The 17,341-nt window shown below is 36.5% G+C and overlaps 1 protein-coding gene across 8 annotated transcripts in view; it reads right to left on the bottom strand.

Annotated features, from left to right (window-relative positions):
* Positions 1 to 17,341, bottom strand: part of Csnk1g1 (casein kinase 1 gamma 1) — a 146,847-nt gene that overhangs the window by 19,216 nt on the left and 110,290 nt on the right. For 4 of the 8 annotated variants that reach the window (XM_071608375.1, XM_071608377.1, XM_071608374.1 and 1 more), the window contains 3 exons: positions 17,136 to 17,284; positions 16,372 to 16,479; positions 3,403 to 3,513 (listed from right to left, as the gene is read on the bottom strand). In XM_071608375.1, the coding sequence (XP_071464476.1) occupies positions 3,403 to 3,513; positions 16,372 to 16,479; positions 17,136 to 17,284 (368 nt within the window). The remainder of the gene's footprint in view (positions 1 to 3,402; positions 3,514 to 16,371; positions 16,480 to 17,135; positions 17,285 to 17,341) is intronic. The other 4 variants (XM_071608379.1, XM_071608381.1, XM_071608378.1 and 1 more) reach the window with 3 other exon arrangements.

Consider the following 17,341-nt stretch of genomic DNA (forward strand, 5'->3'; position numbering starts at 1 on the left):
CCATTTTCACCCTTTTTAGTAAAAACTGTTCTCAAAGCCTCCTGACAACTTCTACTGGCATACAGTTGTCCCCCCAGGATCTCCTAACTTTACCATTACATTAGGAATTCCCTTTATACATCCTCTTGTAGCTTCACATGAAAAGGTTAATGAGAAGTAAAATGTTTGATAGCACAGATGTTTTAAAAGATCTTCATGAGGGGAAATGGTGGTACATGCTATAATTTCAGTGACTTAGAAGGCTAAGACAGGAGGATTACAAATTCAAAGCCAGCTCCAGCAACTCAGTAAGGTCCTAAGCAATTTAATGAGATCCTGTCTCAAAATAAAAAATAAAAAGATCTAGGAATGCAGCCCAGTGATAAAGAGCCACTGAGTTAAGTTCCCAGTACCAAAAGAGAAAAAACAAACAGGGCTGGGGTTGCAGCTCAGTGGCAGAGTGCTTTGCCTAGCATGTGTGAGGCACTGGGTTCGATCTTCAGCACCACATAAAAAAATAAAGGTATTGTGTCCATCTATAACTTAAAAAAAACAAAAATTAAAAAACAAAACAACAACAACAAAAAAACCCACAAACATCTTTATGCACCAGACTGACAGTTTAGTTGAGTATAGAATTTCTAGGTTGGAAATAATTTTCCCTCAGATTTTTGTAGGCATCATTCACTGCCTTGTAGCTTCTAGTACTGCTGTTCAGAGATTCAAAGCTATAGTAATTTCTGATCTTTCCTTTGCATATGATTTTTCTCTCTCTGGAAGCCTGAAGGATCTTCTCTTTATTTTCAGTGTTCTGAAATTTCACAATGATATACCTTGTGTGATTCTATTATCCATTATGCTGTGTTCTCAGTGGGTCCTTTTGACCTGAAAATAAATCTTTACTACTTCTAGGAATCATTTTGTTAACAATTTCCTCCCTTCACTTTCTCTGTTCTCTTTCTGAAATTTCTAAACTTAGAACTATATGTCCTAGGTTCTCCTCGAATCATTATCTACTTTTTTTCTCCTATTTTTCATCTCTCTTTCTCTGTTCTACTTTCTCAGAGACTTCTTCAACTTTATATTACAATTTAATGTGTTTTAAATTTTTGTTATATATTTTTTTAATTACCAAGAGCTCTCTTTTTCCATATATATATATATATATATATATATATATATTTTTTTTTTTTTAAACAATGCTGCTGTTGTTTGCTTTAGTCTCTTTCTTATTAAAGGCTTTCTTTGGAAGTCTGATAACTCTTGATTATCTATCATTTTAAAAGTGGGGAGCTGCATACTAATTGGCACTATGAGAACATAGCTAGACTTGACATATATGAATTGTAGTATTGGATGATCTAGTTGGCCATTTCAGTGAGGAAACCTTGCTGTCAGTGTCCTTAGATTTTTCTTTAGGGTTGGTTAGTTTTTAGAGCACATTCTTTCAATCCCTTGCTGGAGGTAGGGGTACAGCTCAGTGATAGAGGGCTTTCCTAGCATGCAGGAAACCCTGGGTTTTTGATCCACAGCATCACAAAATGTAAAATCAATAAGTAAATGACAAAATTCTAAAAAAATATTTTGCCTGGAAGATACAAACCTCAATACCAGCTTTCTGAAGCATTAAAAGGAAGGCAGGCAGGAAGTATATATATTCATTTAATCTCCCTCTTCTCAGTACAGTACCTTGTCTTCAAAGGTATCTTGTATCCCTTAGTCCAGAGACCTTCTCTTTTGCTTTTTCTAAAGAATACATCCTTAGTTTATTTTTTAATTTTTTTAAGTTGTAAATGGACCTTTATTTTATTTATTTATATGCAGTGCTGAGAATCAAACCCGTGCCTCCCACATGCTAGACAAGTGCTCTACCACTGAGCCACCACTCCAGCCCCTAAATCTTTAATTTTTGCTGGAGAGAGAAGAGCATCTAGGGATACATGAGTTCTTAAACAATTTTTTTTAAAAAATATTTTTGTTAGTTGTTCATGGACCTTTATTTTATTTACTTATTTATATGTGATGCGGAAAATCAAACCCAGTGCCTCACACATGCTAGACTAGTGCTCTACCACTGAGCCACAACCCCAGTCCCCTTAAACAACTTTCGACCAATTTTTCTAACTATAGTACAACATCTCTACCCCCCATCCACTACAGACAGCCAATTCCTGAGTCTTTAGGGAATTTCCCAGTGTCAACAGGCTAATTTTCAGCAGTTCCCTCTACTGGCTGAGAATTCAATTTTCTTCATTTATTTTTATTTTTAAAATTTTATTCTTTTTACTTATGATACAACACCCTGACATAATCACAAACACATGTAACCAAACCCTCTCCAATTCAGTCCCTAGCACTTCTACCAGGATTCAATTTTCTTGGGACTCATAAATCATTTAAAAATTGCTCATCTGCTTTGCAACTTCCAATATGTTGTTGCCTTCTCTTCTGTGTTCTTCCATCTTTATATGGACTTATGCCTTTAAAAAAAATTACTTTACCATTGTTTCAGGAGAGGGTGAAAGGAAATAAGAACTATTTGTTCAATCTATCAATTTTACATAGAAATTCCTAGGACTTCTTTTCCTCAATGCCCACATGAGGTCTTAACAGGGCCAAAGGTGACTCCTAGCCTTCTGTGAAAAAGAAGATCTTTCAATGAATCACTCTTTGTAAAAGCATATCTAGAAGATCAAGACTATCCAGATGCACTTCTGTATGCAAAGGGTTCACTGTGTACCTTCACTGGTAATGTCACTTACCAGTATGCGAAAAATATTCAGATTAAGATTTTTTTTAAAAATAGTATATAAAAAGCTAAAAGATGCAAGATGTTCTTGGTATTAAATGGGGAAAAGACTCTCAACCTAGCCAAAAAGAAATCAAAAGTAATTTTCTAAGACCACACATATATCAGGGAGAAAAGGGGAAAAAATCCAACATCCTGGGTACCTACTCCAAACCAAGTGACTTATGCCAATCAGCATTCTCAGCTTATCATGTGCTAAAAGCACATATCATCATGGAATGAGCTACACATGCAGTCCTTTGGTCCTCTATCCAAAGAGTACTTATGTTATATGTCGGGTCTTTACGGTTCACAGACTTGACATGAACACAATACTATTTTGATGTTATTTCTATAGTTTATCATGAATGGATCAGGTTGTCGGACTAGGTTATCTCAGTATCAGAAATCAAATAGATATTTCTTAGTCAATAACAACAAGAAGCAATTATCTCAACAAGTGACTCTTGATTCAAAAACGACACCCAGACAAAAAACAGCACCCAGATATTAAGTTAACTATAGAAGCAGCTCACACTTGCTCTAAAGTGTCCATTTTAAAGGAACCCAAGTTTCAGAAGCAAGCCAACATTCTACCAGCCAAGCTGGGAAAGGCAATAAAGGCAGTTAAGTACCTGCACTGATCCCCCATGGCGGTCTGCAGCCAAGTGAGACGTCAGGTATGAGGTATTGGTCTGCCGGCTGGGCTGGATTTCCCACTCTCCTCGGCGCTCTGAAGATGCAGTCTGCTCAGGCATTAGGAAGCATGTCAGCAAGATATGGAAGGAAAGGTGAAGCAACAGCAAGCATAAACAAAATCAAGTACATTAGTGCCCCTGAAGGTTTTGTGTTTGGATTGGATTTTAAACTAACCACTGCCGCAAAGCACTGAGAAAAAGTTAGCATGGCTACATTCATCTCAGCCTGATGAGCCAATACACGAGACTATAGCACACCATCCTCATCCAGACACACAAAAACCAGTAATGACCAAAAGCAGGAGGCAAAGGGGAACATTCAAAGCTGGAATCACCTTTTCACTTCCACATTAGTAAAATTTCAGTAGCCACTGAGCAGACCAAATTCAGAATTTTAAGATTGTTGAACAAAGGAATATTCATATTTACAAATCATTTCACTGATTAAAGATCTGAACAGATAGTAGTAAATAAAGAAAATCCCTGGATTAGGAATCAAGAATAATATGCCTTTCCCTTAAATAAGGAATCTACTACTCTCAACATTAACCTCCATGAGACTTTCTACTAAGATAAAAGGAGCAGTGGCAGGAATATGCTTTCTTATCTAAAAGAATGAACAAATTATCTTTTCAAAAACAGATTCATATGTCAAGAATAAATGATGGGGAGATAAAAAGTCTTGATTGTTTTCTGGTTCCTCTAGTTAACAGCCTCTAGTTCGAAATTAGAAAAAGTTTACATGAAAACTATGAATTATTTTCTCCTAGAAAGCAAAAGGCAGATCTTTTCTCTTCAAAAGGAAGGCCTCCAGTTAAAAACCTCTTTGGATTCTGCTTTCACCTTTGCTGTCATTCAGGCTCTCTTCATTCCTTCTTTACCTGTTTTTTAGATTTCATACTATTCTGATCTTGCTCATATGTGACTTTTGTTCTGAAGAATCTGTTTAGGTGCCTCTTCCCCTGTGCCAGATGGCTGAGGAGGTGTTAACATCATCATGCTCAGCTGTAACAATCCTAAGGCTCTACAAAAATGAAAAATGAGTAGTTGGAGAGGCAGCAAAGAGGGATTAATAAATCAAATTTTAATTGCTGCTGATATAAACAACAGCAGGGGCTGGGATATGATACTGCTTCTCTGTATGAAAACCAGTAAGGATCCTATAAATCTTAAAAATGTTTGTAACTATAATATATTCTAAAGAAAAGGAAGAGTAAGAAAGCAATGATTTGAGGCTTTTTATTCGCGCTTCTGCTGCAGGACTTCACTGAGGAGAGTTGCTTAAAGCTCATCCATAAGTCAATTAAAAGGCATTTCCTATAACGCAGCTACAACTTACTCATCGTTATTAATGAAAATGAAGTAATGTGGGTAGTAGCACTATAGAGGATCCTAGTCATGTTTTCTCTGATATTCCTTGGAGAATGAGCAGATAGTCTTAAGATGGTGGCTGGTATTAATTTGCTTGCTATATAATCTTACAGAAGAGGAGTTTGGTTTTATACTGCTATTCTCTTATTAGAGAGAATAAAAAATACCCTAAATGTCACTCTCCCATTCTTTTTTCTTCTTTCTTTCTTTTTTTCTTTGTAGTAATGGGATTGGAAGTCAGAGGCATTTTAACACTACACTACATCTCCCCTACACTTAACTCCCCTTTTTTAAAAATTTTGAGGCAGGGTCTTGCCAAATTGCCCAGGCTAGGTTGGAACTTGTGATTTTCCTGCCGGAGCCTCTTTTTTTTTTTAATTTTTAATATTTATTTTTTAGTTATCGGCAGGCACAACATCTTTGTTTGTATGTGGTGCTGAGGATCGAACCCGGGCCGCACACATGCCAGGCGAGCCTGCTACCGCTTGAGCCACATCCCCAGCCCCCTGCCGGAGCCTCTTGAGTAGCTGCAATTACAGGTGTGGGCCAACATGACCATCTTACCTTCATTTTTTCTGCCAAAAGACATTCAGGTATTTATCTTCCAAAATAAGATGGTGTATATGACATAATCATACTATTATATAAATTTACTGATGGTGTCTATATTCTTATAGCACTTAATTTATTCTGACTACCACTAAAGATCCAAGAACACACCCATTCTTTTTAATATTAGAAGTAATATCTATAACTAATATCTATTAGATTCTCTGGGACTTTTTTGTGTGTAATATTTAAGTAGAATATTTAAGCTTCTACACTATTACACAATGCTGTCAGTTCTCCAATTCTTTTAAAATGATCAAAAAAATCCATACAAGTCACTTAGTATTGTTTTGAGTTTTATGATATATATTCAATTTAATTACTACCTTCTCATGATTATACTCTGTTTTTTGCATATTTTTAAGGGTAGATAATATTAAAAACTGCTGAGAATGTACACTCATACACATTCTGTGAGTGTGTGTGTTTGTGTGTGTGGTGGGGAATGAACTCAGGGCCTGGTGCAAGCTAAGCAGGTACTCTACCACTGAGTCATACCCACAGACATCATATGCTTTTAAGGTTAAGAAAGCCCTGAGAGCTAATCACTTATTATTTCTATTTTTATTTAAATATGTATCAGAACTCTGGTTTGATAATACTGTCTGATTCACAGGATTATGTACTAGTTCATATTAATTCTGGCTAAATAATTTCTTGGAAGAATTAAGATTTTTGTTTAAATGAAATAGCAAGACATTTTTCAAAGACTAAGAGTCACATTCCACCTCCATTCTCAAAGCAATATGCATTTACCTTTTAAAGACAGAAAAAAATTAACATTCCTGATTCCTTCATAAATACTTCCATTGTAACCAAGCAAAGACATGACTCATACCACAGCCCTCCAGTGCCTTTTATGTCCACTGAAAGCAATATCACCAAGTGATAGAGTTGAATTTAGGGGATGTTTTATGGCTTTGGAAAATACTTTTCATTAAAATGCTAAGTTTAGGGCAATTCACTTCTGGAATTTAAAGGCTGAGACTGGTACCTAAAGACCAATGTAGTAAAATGGGCTGTTCATCAGTTTTACAAAGTAGCTGAATGCATAGAAGTCAGATGAAACCAAAGATGCTGACAACTACATTTTCTGCTAGTGTAACTAACTTCCTCTGCAAAGTATTCTAGGCAACACTGTGTACACAGGATCTATAATTAGGCATGATCAGCACAGTAGCTTGTTAGACAAGCAAGCCAGTGGAGATCAACATGTAACCACTTCATTCTTAAATCTCTCACACACACCACACACCCCTATCTAAACGGCAATCAAGAGGCTCACAGGTAGAGGAGTCATTCAGCAAGATCAATTTCTCTGCATTACTTGAAAGACAGAGGTCCACATGGAGAGTTTTAAGTCCCCAAAGGCAGAAGCAGGAATCTCAAGAAGTGGTACCTCCCTGGGGAAACGCTTTAAAATCTTCAGTTGTGATTGCATTACCTGTGTAAAAATGCTTGGTGTACTGTGCAGTAAGTAATGTAGAAAAAAGAAAGCTGCAATCCAACATAGAATGTATCACAGGCAAAACTAACAAAAAGCACCTAGGAAAAAATATATAAGACTGGTGAAAAGGTGAAAACCACCACCCGTGCCTAGAGCAAAAGAGGTGATGGAGACTATCCTTGCGGTCCATTTGGCAGGGATTAACTGACACTAACAACAGGGTGGGAAACACCGTCTGAAAACGTCTCAGCTATCACCCCTATCTGTGTCTTGAAAATTATTTCAAAATTCTATTGGAAATAAAGCTACTGTTCTGACAGAAGACAAACATCTTGCTCTTGAGGCAAATAAATTACCAAATCCTATTCTTCATATAAAGTTAATTTTGAAAAATTGATTGATTGATTGATTACATTAACAAAGAACTTTACCCATTTCATTTTATGGCTCCAAAATTTTTTAAAAGTTGCCATCTACAAAAAACATTTCATGTCAGTCTTATTAGCTTTATTAACTGTCTTCAACTATGAGAAAAATAGAGATTGAATAGTACCAAAAGATTAACAAAGAATATACTAGACCATATTTTATTTTATCACACTTTCAAGATAAATAATTTTTCTTTCTTTCTCTTCTTAGTGCAAATAAGTAAAAGGCAGAAAGTATGGGGCAAGCATTTTAAGAAATTTGGGGTGGGGTATAGAAGACTTTGACAAGCCAGGGAGAGTGGTACACGCCTATAATCCCCACTACTTGGGAAACTGAGGCAAGACAATGGCAAGGTTGAGTCAGTCTCAACAAGTTATCTCAAAAAATAAAAAGAGCTGGGGATGCTGAGACAGGAAGATCACAATTTGAGGTAAGCCTCAGCAACTTAGAAAGACTCTCAGCAATTTGTCTCACCAAAAACAAAGAAGATCTGGGGGGACTAGGGTTGTGGCTCAGCAGTAGAGTGCCTACCTAGCACATGTGAGGCATTGGGTTCAAGCCTTAGCACCACATATAAATAAATAAAATAAAGGTATTGGGTCCACCTATAACTAAAAAAAAATTTGAAAAATTAAAAAAAAAAAAAAAAAGACCTGGGAATGTAGCAGTGGTCAATTGCCCCTGGTTTAAACCCCCAGATCTGAAAAAAATGAAAATTAAAAACAAGACCTTAACAAGTGTAGAACAAAAACAATAAAAAAGTGTCAATAAGAAAGGTTATTGAAATGTATATTTCAACAAAGCTAAAAACTTCCTTCTATTAAGGTAATGAAATAGAACCAATTTCCTTGTGCCAAACAAGGGTTACTCCAGGCAATTCCATCATTTGTGCCAACAACGACTTCTTGTATTCTACATACAAACTTGATCAAATATGAGAGATATTTTAAAAATCACTGACAACACAAACAACCTGGAAGAGATTACATCAAGGATCAATATTATATATGTCCATGGAAAATTAGAAGTATAGATTCTGTAAAACTCTTAGAAAAAAAAATCACATGAAGCATTCTAGAAGTTTGCAACTTGAGCTGGGTACCTAGGCATATGCCAGCATTCCCAGCTACTAAGAAGTCTGTGAACATAGTCAGACTCCCAACTCTAAAAAGTGAGTAAATTAAAAAATGGTATAAAACACTCCTCCATGGATGGCACAAAACAATCCCTTTGATGGAATTACTCCAGGACCACCAAGTCTCATCTTACAAGGAGATTGCTCAGAAAATAGGGTGTCTGCTGAAACACAAAATATTGGAGAATGTGGGCAGCAGAAAAAATTTTTCAAGATGAAGTAGAGAATTAAGAGCAGAGTTAAGCAATAGTGACTAGGTGACAGGACAGAAGAAATGGTTTTTCGGGTTTGCACTTGTTTGTTTCAGTGCTTCCCTAAGAGTTAAAGCCCCAGAATGAGGAGTGGCCCAATCCTGCACTGAGCTCTGTGCTGCAGAGTAGTCAGGCTGTGCATGCAACCCCTACACCTGTGCTCCTGCAGCATGTCAGGTAACTACACACCAGTTAGAGGAGGCAAGTGATCTCTGAGTGAACTAATATGCCTTGATTAGCAAATCCTGAGCCTCAGTGAAAACTAAAAAGTACTCCATTAAAGTAAAGGGCAGTGGCAAACACCTCTATTCACAGCTTGCGGGGGTGAGGCAAAAGAACTGCAAGTTACAGGCCAGCTTAAGTAACAGTAAGATCCTATTTCAAAATAAAAAATAAAAGGATGCTGGGAATGCAGCTCAGTGGTAGTGGCCACTGCATTCAATATCTATTACAGAGGGAAAATAAAAAGTACTCTCTAAAAAGAAGGGAGGGCTGGGGATACAGCTCAGTTGCTGAAGTGCTTGCCTAGCGTGCACAAGGCCCTGGGTTCAATCCCCAGCACCACAAGAAAAAGAAAGAATGGAGAATTAATCATCTTCTGGTGTTTTACTGGACACTTACCAAGAAAGATACTCCTTTTATGAAGACCTCTAATTACTTTGGCTACTTAGCAGTCTGGCCTAATCTTTCTTTTGGAAATGTTATGCTCCTAACAAGCTTTATTCAGTAAGCATGACAGCACTAAACCACAATATTTTCTAAAGCCTATATATTCCTTAAACCATTCCCTTAGAATCTAGACACAAATAAATACATCTGAACTACTCTTACTGGAAGACCATTTTCTTCAGAATTCAATATGATTTGACTCTTAAATTTTGTTGCTTACTTTTAAGTGTAAGGTGGTATTGAGTTAGTTTAAATATGGTTCTTCTGGAAGGAATGAGAGATCAGTTTTGTCGATCGTAAGTCATATTTTCCTTCCTCGTCACACTGGAGAGTTTGCAGAGAATAAACTCCCTTAAATATATGCTGCATATTCAAGAACATAAGAATAACTGCCATTTTGAGATTTAGTATAAGTAGTAGGATACCATATCTGTTAGTTTAATAGCTCTTGAAGGCCAGTCTGACTCTTTGTAATCTCAAAAAGGATCTATTCTCTCTAACCTTCTAGGCTAAGTAGCTCTTCTGCCTCAGATGCCCACCAAAAACCTATTAAATAATTGGGGCCGATGGAATAAAAGAGAAACAGTATCAAAGTTGCTAAACCATCATATTGTATGTTTGTGTAGAATTTATATGAGTAAGTATTGTCACAAGCTTGGGATTTAAAGTTCTTCAAGAGCAGAATGAGCATTGCTGCAGGCATATCTTAGTGCAATATTCTATATTAGTATGTTAACAAGCATACTAAATAAAACCTTTGAAGTATAATATATTGCCTACTAATATCAGATCTGTGGATACCTGTAGGACTTATTCCCTCACTGAATTAAATCAGAGAATCCAAGGAAGTTTTAGCAGGTGGAAACAGGCAGAACTATTAAAGTTTTCATCCTCTTCCTGCTGAATAGTAATGCAGAGTTTTACAGAGAGAAATCAGAACCATGGACTTACCATATTTGGAACTGAGAATGGAGAAATACCAAGGGTAAAATGATAGAAAAGATTAACCCACTGGGATTTTTTCGAATGGATCTAGCTTTTAGAAATATTTACTTTATCTAAACTCAAGATTTAATTATATTTCCCTAGACAAAATTAATATTTAAAATTTGTTTGTAATCATTTACTATTAAAATCATTTAGCTGGGTGAGGTGTCATGCCTGTAATTCTAGAAACTCAGAAGGTTGAGGCAGGAAGATCACCAGTTTAAGGCCTGCCTTAGCAAATTAGTGATATCCTGCCTCAAAAAAGAAAGGGCTGGGGCCAGGCATGGTGGTGCAAACCTGTAATCCCAGCAGCTTGGGAGGCTGAGGCAGGATCATGAATTCAAAGCCAACCTCTGAAACTTAACAAAGCCCTAAGCAACTCAGTGATTCTGTGTCTCTAAATAAATTACAAGAAAGAAGTAGGGATGTGGGTCAGTGGTTAAGTGCCCCTGGGTTCAATCCCTAGGGCCAAAAGAGAGAAGAAAAAAGGAAAAAGAAAGGGTTGTGAATGTAGGTCAGTGGTGAAGCACCCCTGAGTCCCAAGAGGGGGAAAAACAGTTTAAAAAGACAGATCTAATATATGTAAGTTTAAATTCAATTCTTTGGGAACCACATTTGGGGTCTATTATTGCATGTACGACCCAAAGAGAATTCAATTCAATATACCTACAATCCAGACCAGCAAAACATAATTTTCCCAGAACATGAGGCAAATAGATTCTCATTGTGATGGAAAAGAATATGATTATCTGAACATTTTTATATTTTATATACTTTTTTAATATTTCATATTTTATTTTTGAGCCCACAAGGGGTCTACTTCTGAATTATATCCTCGGGCAGCCACACCCTACCTTTAAAATTTTGAGAGGAGGTCTTGCTAAATTGCCCAGATGGACCTTGACTTGTGATCTTCCTGTTCAACCTCCTGAAATAGCTGGGATTACAGGTGTTATGGCACTATATGGCTTGCAGGTATGTTTTTTTTTTTCAGCAAATAACTTCTGAGTTGTTGTTGTTTGTTTATTTTTGTTTCTTACATCCCTTCCCTTGAGCAGATGATCTAGCCCTTCTTTGGCTGCCTAACACAAGCAGAATGGCTCTTTGTGGAAATGAAAAATAAGGAAGAAAAATTCACAATTTTTTTTCCATGGAAGGTTAAATAAAAAACTGTATTACAACAAACATCTGATTTCATCAACACTCTTTGTTTAATAGATTCATTCACCATTATTCATTCAAACAATTATTTATCAAGTACCCAGACAATGATTTTGTGTTAACAACAAAAATCTCTACTTTCACAAGGCTTACATCTGAGAAGATGAAGGCTTCAGCTAGGTTAAATGTCCTATGGCCAAAATCTTGGCATAGGTGGGCTGACACCAAGTTATAAGTTCCTCTTCTTTATCCTCCTCCTCTTAGTATAGGACTAAACTAAGCCTGTTAGCCTCCAGGTCCACTCCTGTACTACACAGCTGATGGACAGATTTACTTAGAACAAGGAGAGTTTTCAAGCATTATCATCAATGTTACCTCTACACCTTTACTCCCAAATATTTTCTAGCTCTCTTTTGAGAAAGACCTTCTGTCCGCTAGACCTCTTCTTTTTTTTCTGAGTGTTCTTTGGATTAAACCCAAGGGCTCTCTACCACTGAGCCATATCCCAGCCCTTTTTACATTTTATTTTCTGTCAGGGTCTCACTAAATTGCAAGGCTGGTCTAGAATTTGTAGACCACCCTCCTACACCAATCATAAAGATTACAGGTGAGTGACACTGCACTTGGACACTAGACCTCTTCAGGGGCAATATACTGCTACTGTTTTAAACTCAAGATACATGTGGTCCATACCCATAATCCCAGCAGTTTGGGAGGCTGAGGCAGGAGGATTGTGAGTTCAAAGCCAGCCTCAGCATAAGCAAGGTCGATAAGCAACTCAGTGAGACCCTGTCTCCAAATAAAATACAAAAAAAGGGCTGGGGATATGGCTCAGTGGTTAAGTACTCTTGGGTTCAATTTCCAGTACCAAAACAAAAAACAAAAACAAAAAAACAAAGCACCGGGCTAGGGTTGTGGCTCAGTGGTAGAGCACTTGCCTAGCAAGTGCAAGGCTCTGAGTTCGATCCTCAGCACCACATAAAAACAAATAAATAAAGGTATTGTGTCCAACTACAACTAAAAAATAAATATTAAAAAAAAAACACACCACCTTAAGATACCTACATAAATCCAAATAAATTCCTCCCCCAACATTCCTATCTCTAATAATAATAACACCTGCTTCCTAATTATCTAGGCTCAAAATTTCAGCCAAAGCTTTGACTCATCTTTCTTAATCCTAACATACATGTGGTCTGCAAATTATGGTAGACTGCATCCCTGTAACATTTTCAATTCTATTTTAACTACTTTACCCCATCTAGGTTTCCTTTGGCTTTCAAGGGAATTCATGGCCTTCTTATTGGTCTCCACTCTAGCTGTCAGGATATTACCACCTTCTTGGCCAAAAGATTTCCAAAGCAAATTTTCATCATTATCATCCCTCTGTTAAAAACCTTTAGTCCCTATTTATACTGAAATTAAGCACCAATACTACAGCCCAACATTCCGGGAGCCTCATCAAATGGCTCCAACCTATTTTTTTACCTTTGTCTCCTATGATTCTTTATCCATCTCAAATATTTTAGCAAAATCAAACTAGATTATTATTTTTCATGTATTCTTTCTTCTAAGAACATTTCAAATGCAACTTCTCTCATGAAACAATTTGTTATGTTCAAACCATATAAAATGTCTCCCTTTTTCAATCCCAGGTGATAATAATATGTAGTTTGAAATGCTTATCTGTTTTGCCTTGTGATATAGTTATCTGGCTACTTGGCTTATCTGCCAGCTTTCTGAGTACAAGCACTCCATACTTGGTATCCATAGGATATGCTTTCACATAGCAGGTCCTCAGCTCAGATTTACTGAGTCAAAGTTGCTGAGAAAAGGTTAGCTGTCTCTGAAGTAAATATCTTGCCCATCTCTATTAAGGAAAGATTTCATTTTCTTCTGTTGCTGATTTCAAAACCTGAAAAGAATTAGTCTGGAGAAAAAAACTGTTTTCAATTCTTAAAGTAATAAAGGGACATGTAATAAAGGGCTGCAAAGACTCTCTACCAAAAAAAGAAAGAAAAAGAAGACCCTGAAGTTGGAAGTAATGAAACCACAACATAAGACAATGAAAAAGTTGAACAGACACTAGAAATCCATTTACCCTAGTGAAGACTTTTACCTAGCAAGGACTTGGAATTCTGCTGGGAGGGAGGTGTAAATTTGCACCAATGTGGGGAATTCCAATTCCATAGCAGCTATGGAATAACTAAAAATTGTGAAAGAAGGGGGAGGAAAAACAAACAAACAACAACAACAAAAAAAAAAAACCCCAACCAAACAAACAAACAAAAAACCTCAACTAACCAAAGAGAAGACTTTCAAGAGTCAACTCTTCAAAAATAAGCTATTGACTGACAAATGAGATTCTCCTAAATAATTATATACAACGATGATTCTACTTTCTTTAATAGTAGACCTAAAATTTACTGTGTTAAAACCTTTCTATACTGGCAATTCAGATTTTCAACTACTGCTTTTCTCCATCCTTTTAAAATCCATTCAAAACAACAGCAATGATTATGAATTCACTGAAGCAGAAAAGATAAGCTAAAGGAAACATGTTTTAGTTCAAATAAATTCTAAAAATATGAGCAGGAATATATGTTGATTATGACTTCCCTGATTACTTGTCTATTTTGTTTCCATACATTTCTCTCTCCAAATGTATTTTTATTATAAAATAATAAAACTTCATTATAGAATATTTTGGGAAAATATCACTCAGAGTACTACCACTTTCAACAGTAATTCTGCTATTTTGGCAAGCCCATTGATTATCTAATTTTTTCTTCCCCTAAGGGGAAATCATGAGGCAGTTATAATTTTATGTTTTTATCTCTTCACTATACAAACCATTTCATTTTCAAGTTGTTATAGTTTTCCTAAATGCTATTTTTAGCAGCTATATTATATCCTACTGAGTAAATATCTTACAATTCACTTTACTATATTTACTTATATAGTAAATATATATATATATATACATACATACTTATATAGTAAATATATATATACTTATTTACTATAAGCTAGTTTACTCAGTAAAGGATTTGAGGTGGATCCATTACCAGTCTTTTATCAAGAGTAGCTGAATCTTTGCTCTGACACTGCAACAGTCTTAGGCACATAACTTAACCTACATTTGGGTTGTTTTATTATGATTGATTCCAAGAAGTAAGATATTCTATCAGAGAAGATAATAACTTTATCTAATTACTTTTTAGACAAATTGTATCAGTTTGCAAAGTCAACAGCAATATACAAGTCTCAGTTTAACTGTACCCTCACCTGCCCTGGTTATTATTAGCATTTAAGAGAAAGGAGGTAGAGAGAACTGTAGATGTCAACAATATTATGTTGTCAAATCAGAAGTCAGTCAAATTGTTAAGTGTTAGTTAGACATCACTTTCTTGGTTTTTTTTTTTTTTTTTTTTTTTTAATGGTGCTGGGGATCCAACACAGGCCTCACCACATATGCTAGGCAAACACTCAACCACTAAGCTACATTCCCCCTGCCCTTGCCTCCCTATTTTTTATGTGCTAACGAATTTTTCCAGTCTTTACACATTTTTTTTAAACCACTAAGTCATACATTTTGCTGAGAGTATATAGCTATTGGTGAGTGGTCTCTATCTGTCAATGTACTCATCATACATGTATGTGTACTTCTTCGAAGTGCTATTCACAACATATGTACTTGCACCTATCCATTTATGAGCTGATATATGTTTTCATATCTTTTTGTAAAATGTCTGTTAATATAAAACATGTAAGGGAGGAGGAGGGGGAACAAGCCAATCTTGATATGTGATGATTATGTGCATATATGATGTTTATTATTTTTTATCAGGGTCTCCATTTTTATCTTAGACATATAAATGATATAAAAGTACTTTTGTCATAATTACCTCTCAATCAGCCCTGCCTATAGTTTTTCTTTTTTTTTTTTGGAGGGGGGTGAGGGCAGGGTTGGGGAATGCACCCAGGGCCTCAAACATGATAGATAAACACTCTTACCATTGAGCTACATTCCCAGTCCTTCTAAAAAAATGTTGTCAAATTTATTGTATTTGCTTCCTCTGTCTTTAGGATGAGACAGGTCCCTCATCTAGATCAAGATCATTAGTTTTGGGGTTGTGGTTGTGGCTCAGTGGTAGAGCAGTTGCTTGGCATGTGTGGGGCACTGGGTTCGATCCTCAGTGCCATTTAAAAATAAATAAATATAATAAAGGTTTTGTGTCAATCTACAACCTAAAAAAGATTTTTTTTTTTTAAGTGATCATTAGTATCCCAAATAATGAATAGTAGAGAACTAATGATGAGGCCTTCTCAGCAAAGGTCAATCTATGATCTTGGCCAGCTCTAGAATTAACTTGGGTACAGTGACAAGGTGTAGTGTGGAGGTTCCACTTCATGCTCAGGTCAGCTGGAAATCTAAATGATTTTATACCCAGCAAGCAAAAAACAGAATTGGCATGAGCTCCAGACTGGACTATAGATGAGACCCAAGGTGGGCTACTGGTATACCCTGTCCATCGAGCAGATCCTTTGGGCCTGTGGCCAACTGCTTTGGATTCTAATTCACAGTTAGTTCCCCACTTTCAGCCAACACACTCTGAGAGGCCCAGATTCTCCAGACTAGATGCTTCATATAAGGCATGTGGCTACGTCTCAGTGCAATTACACATATCCTGGGGGTTCTAGAATATCATATCAAACCAGTGAGAAATGGTGAGCCTTTTTCTTTAACTTCAGAATACACTAATGCACAGAAGCTGGATAATCTGAGTTTTAATGTTAGGTATGAAGACAGTAAATGTCTGAAAGGATGAAGGACCAACACATACCTGATTCCGAAGAGGCTGCTGTTGTGATGGCCGATCCCTGTGTGTGTGGCTCTCTCGAGTTATTGCAGATGCACCAGAATCTACATGAACTGATCCTACTGGAGTAGGCTAGAAAATGAAATAAAAGTCAAGTGGGATAAACAAGGCTACTTGATGTCTCTGCAAAGGACAGCATAGCATCATTCTAATTCTCATGGAGTAATTCTTTTCAGCTATCAGGAGAAATTTCAAGGAATCTTGCCTTCTTAGTTTGCTAATCTACAAAAGGTGGTAGTCTAGACCTCAATAGTTCACTGGGGAGTAGATTACCTTTGAAAGTAAAAAAAAAAAAAAAAAAAAAAAAAAAAAAATCCTATGGTAGTATCTGTTAGCACACTCTCGGGACCTGTGGAGCTTTGGCCAGAAAAGCAAATCCAAAAGTTTATTATGGTGCTGGGTTCTATGCCTACAGAAGCCAGGTACCAGATCAGCATATGTAGTGTCAGCTTCTGAATCATTCAATGAAAACTCTAAAAAATCTGGCTTAAATTCTAAAATATTTCAGGATATACAAGTTATAGTCTTAAAAATGTATAATTTCTGCTTCCTAACTTCAGTGAAAGCAACCTATGGCATCATCCTGAAAAGGTTGGTACATGCAAAGTCTAAAATCAAAAGACTTTTCCCCCCTGCAAGGATTTAAGCAAAAAGACTGGAAAATAAATGAGTGGGGGGCAGTGTGGTTGTAAGAAAGAAAGTGATACAATAAAAAAGATGATACTCACAATAGGCCTCCCAACCCAGTCATAGGCATAGTCAAAGGTGTAGCCTTTCCTTTCGAAGAGGTCTGTGAAAAGGGTCCGTAAATACTCATAATCAGGTTTTTCAAAGAAATCTAATCGCCTGACATATCGAAGGTAGGTTGCCATCTCTTCTGTTAGGAAAGAAGTGAAAGGCCATACTCATTAGCTGACACTTCCCATGGGGCTAA

This window comes from Marmota flaviventris, chromosome 2 (assembly GCF_047511675.1).
Source record: "Marmota flaviventris isolate mMarFla1 chromosome 2, mMarFla1.hap1, whole genome shotgun sequence".
In the NCBI taxonomy this organism is placed as follows: Eukaryota; Metazoa; Chordata; class Mammalia; order Rodentia; family Sciuridae; genus Marmota; species Marmota flaviventris.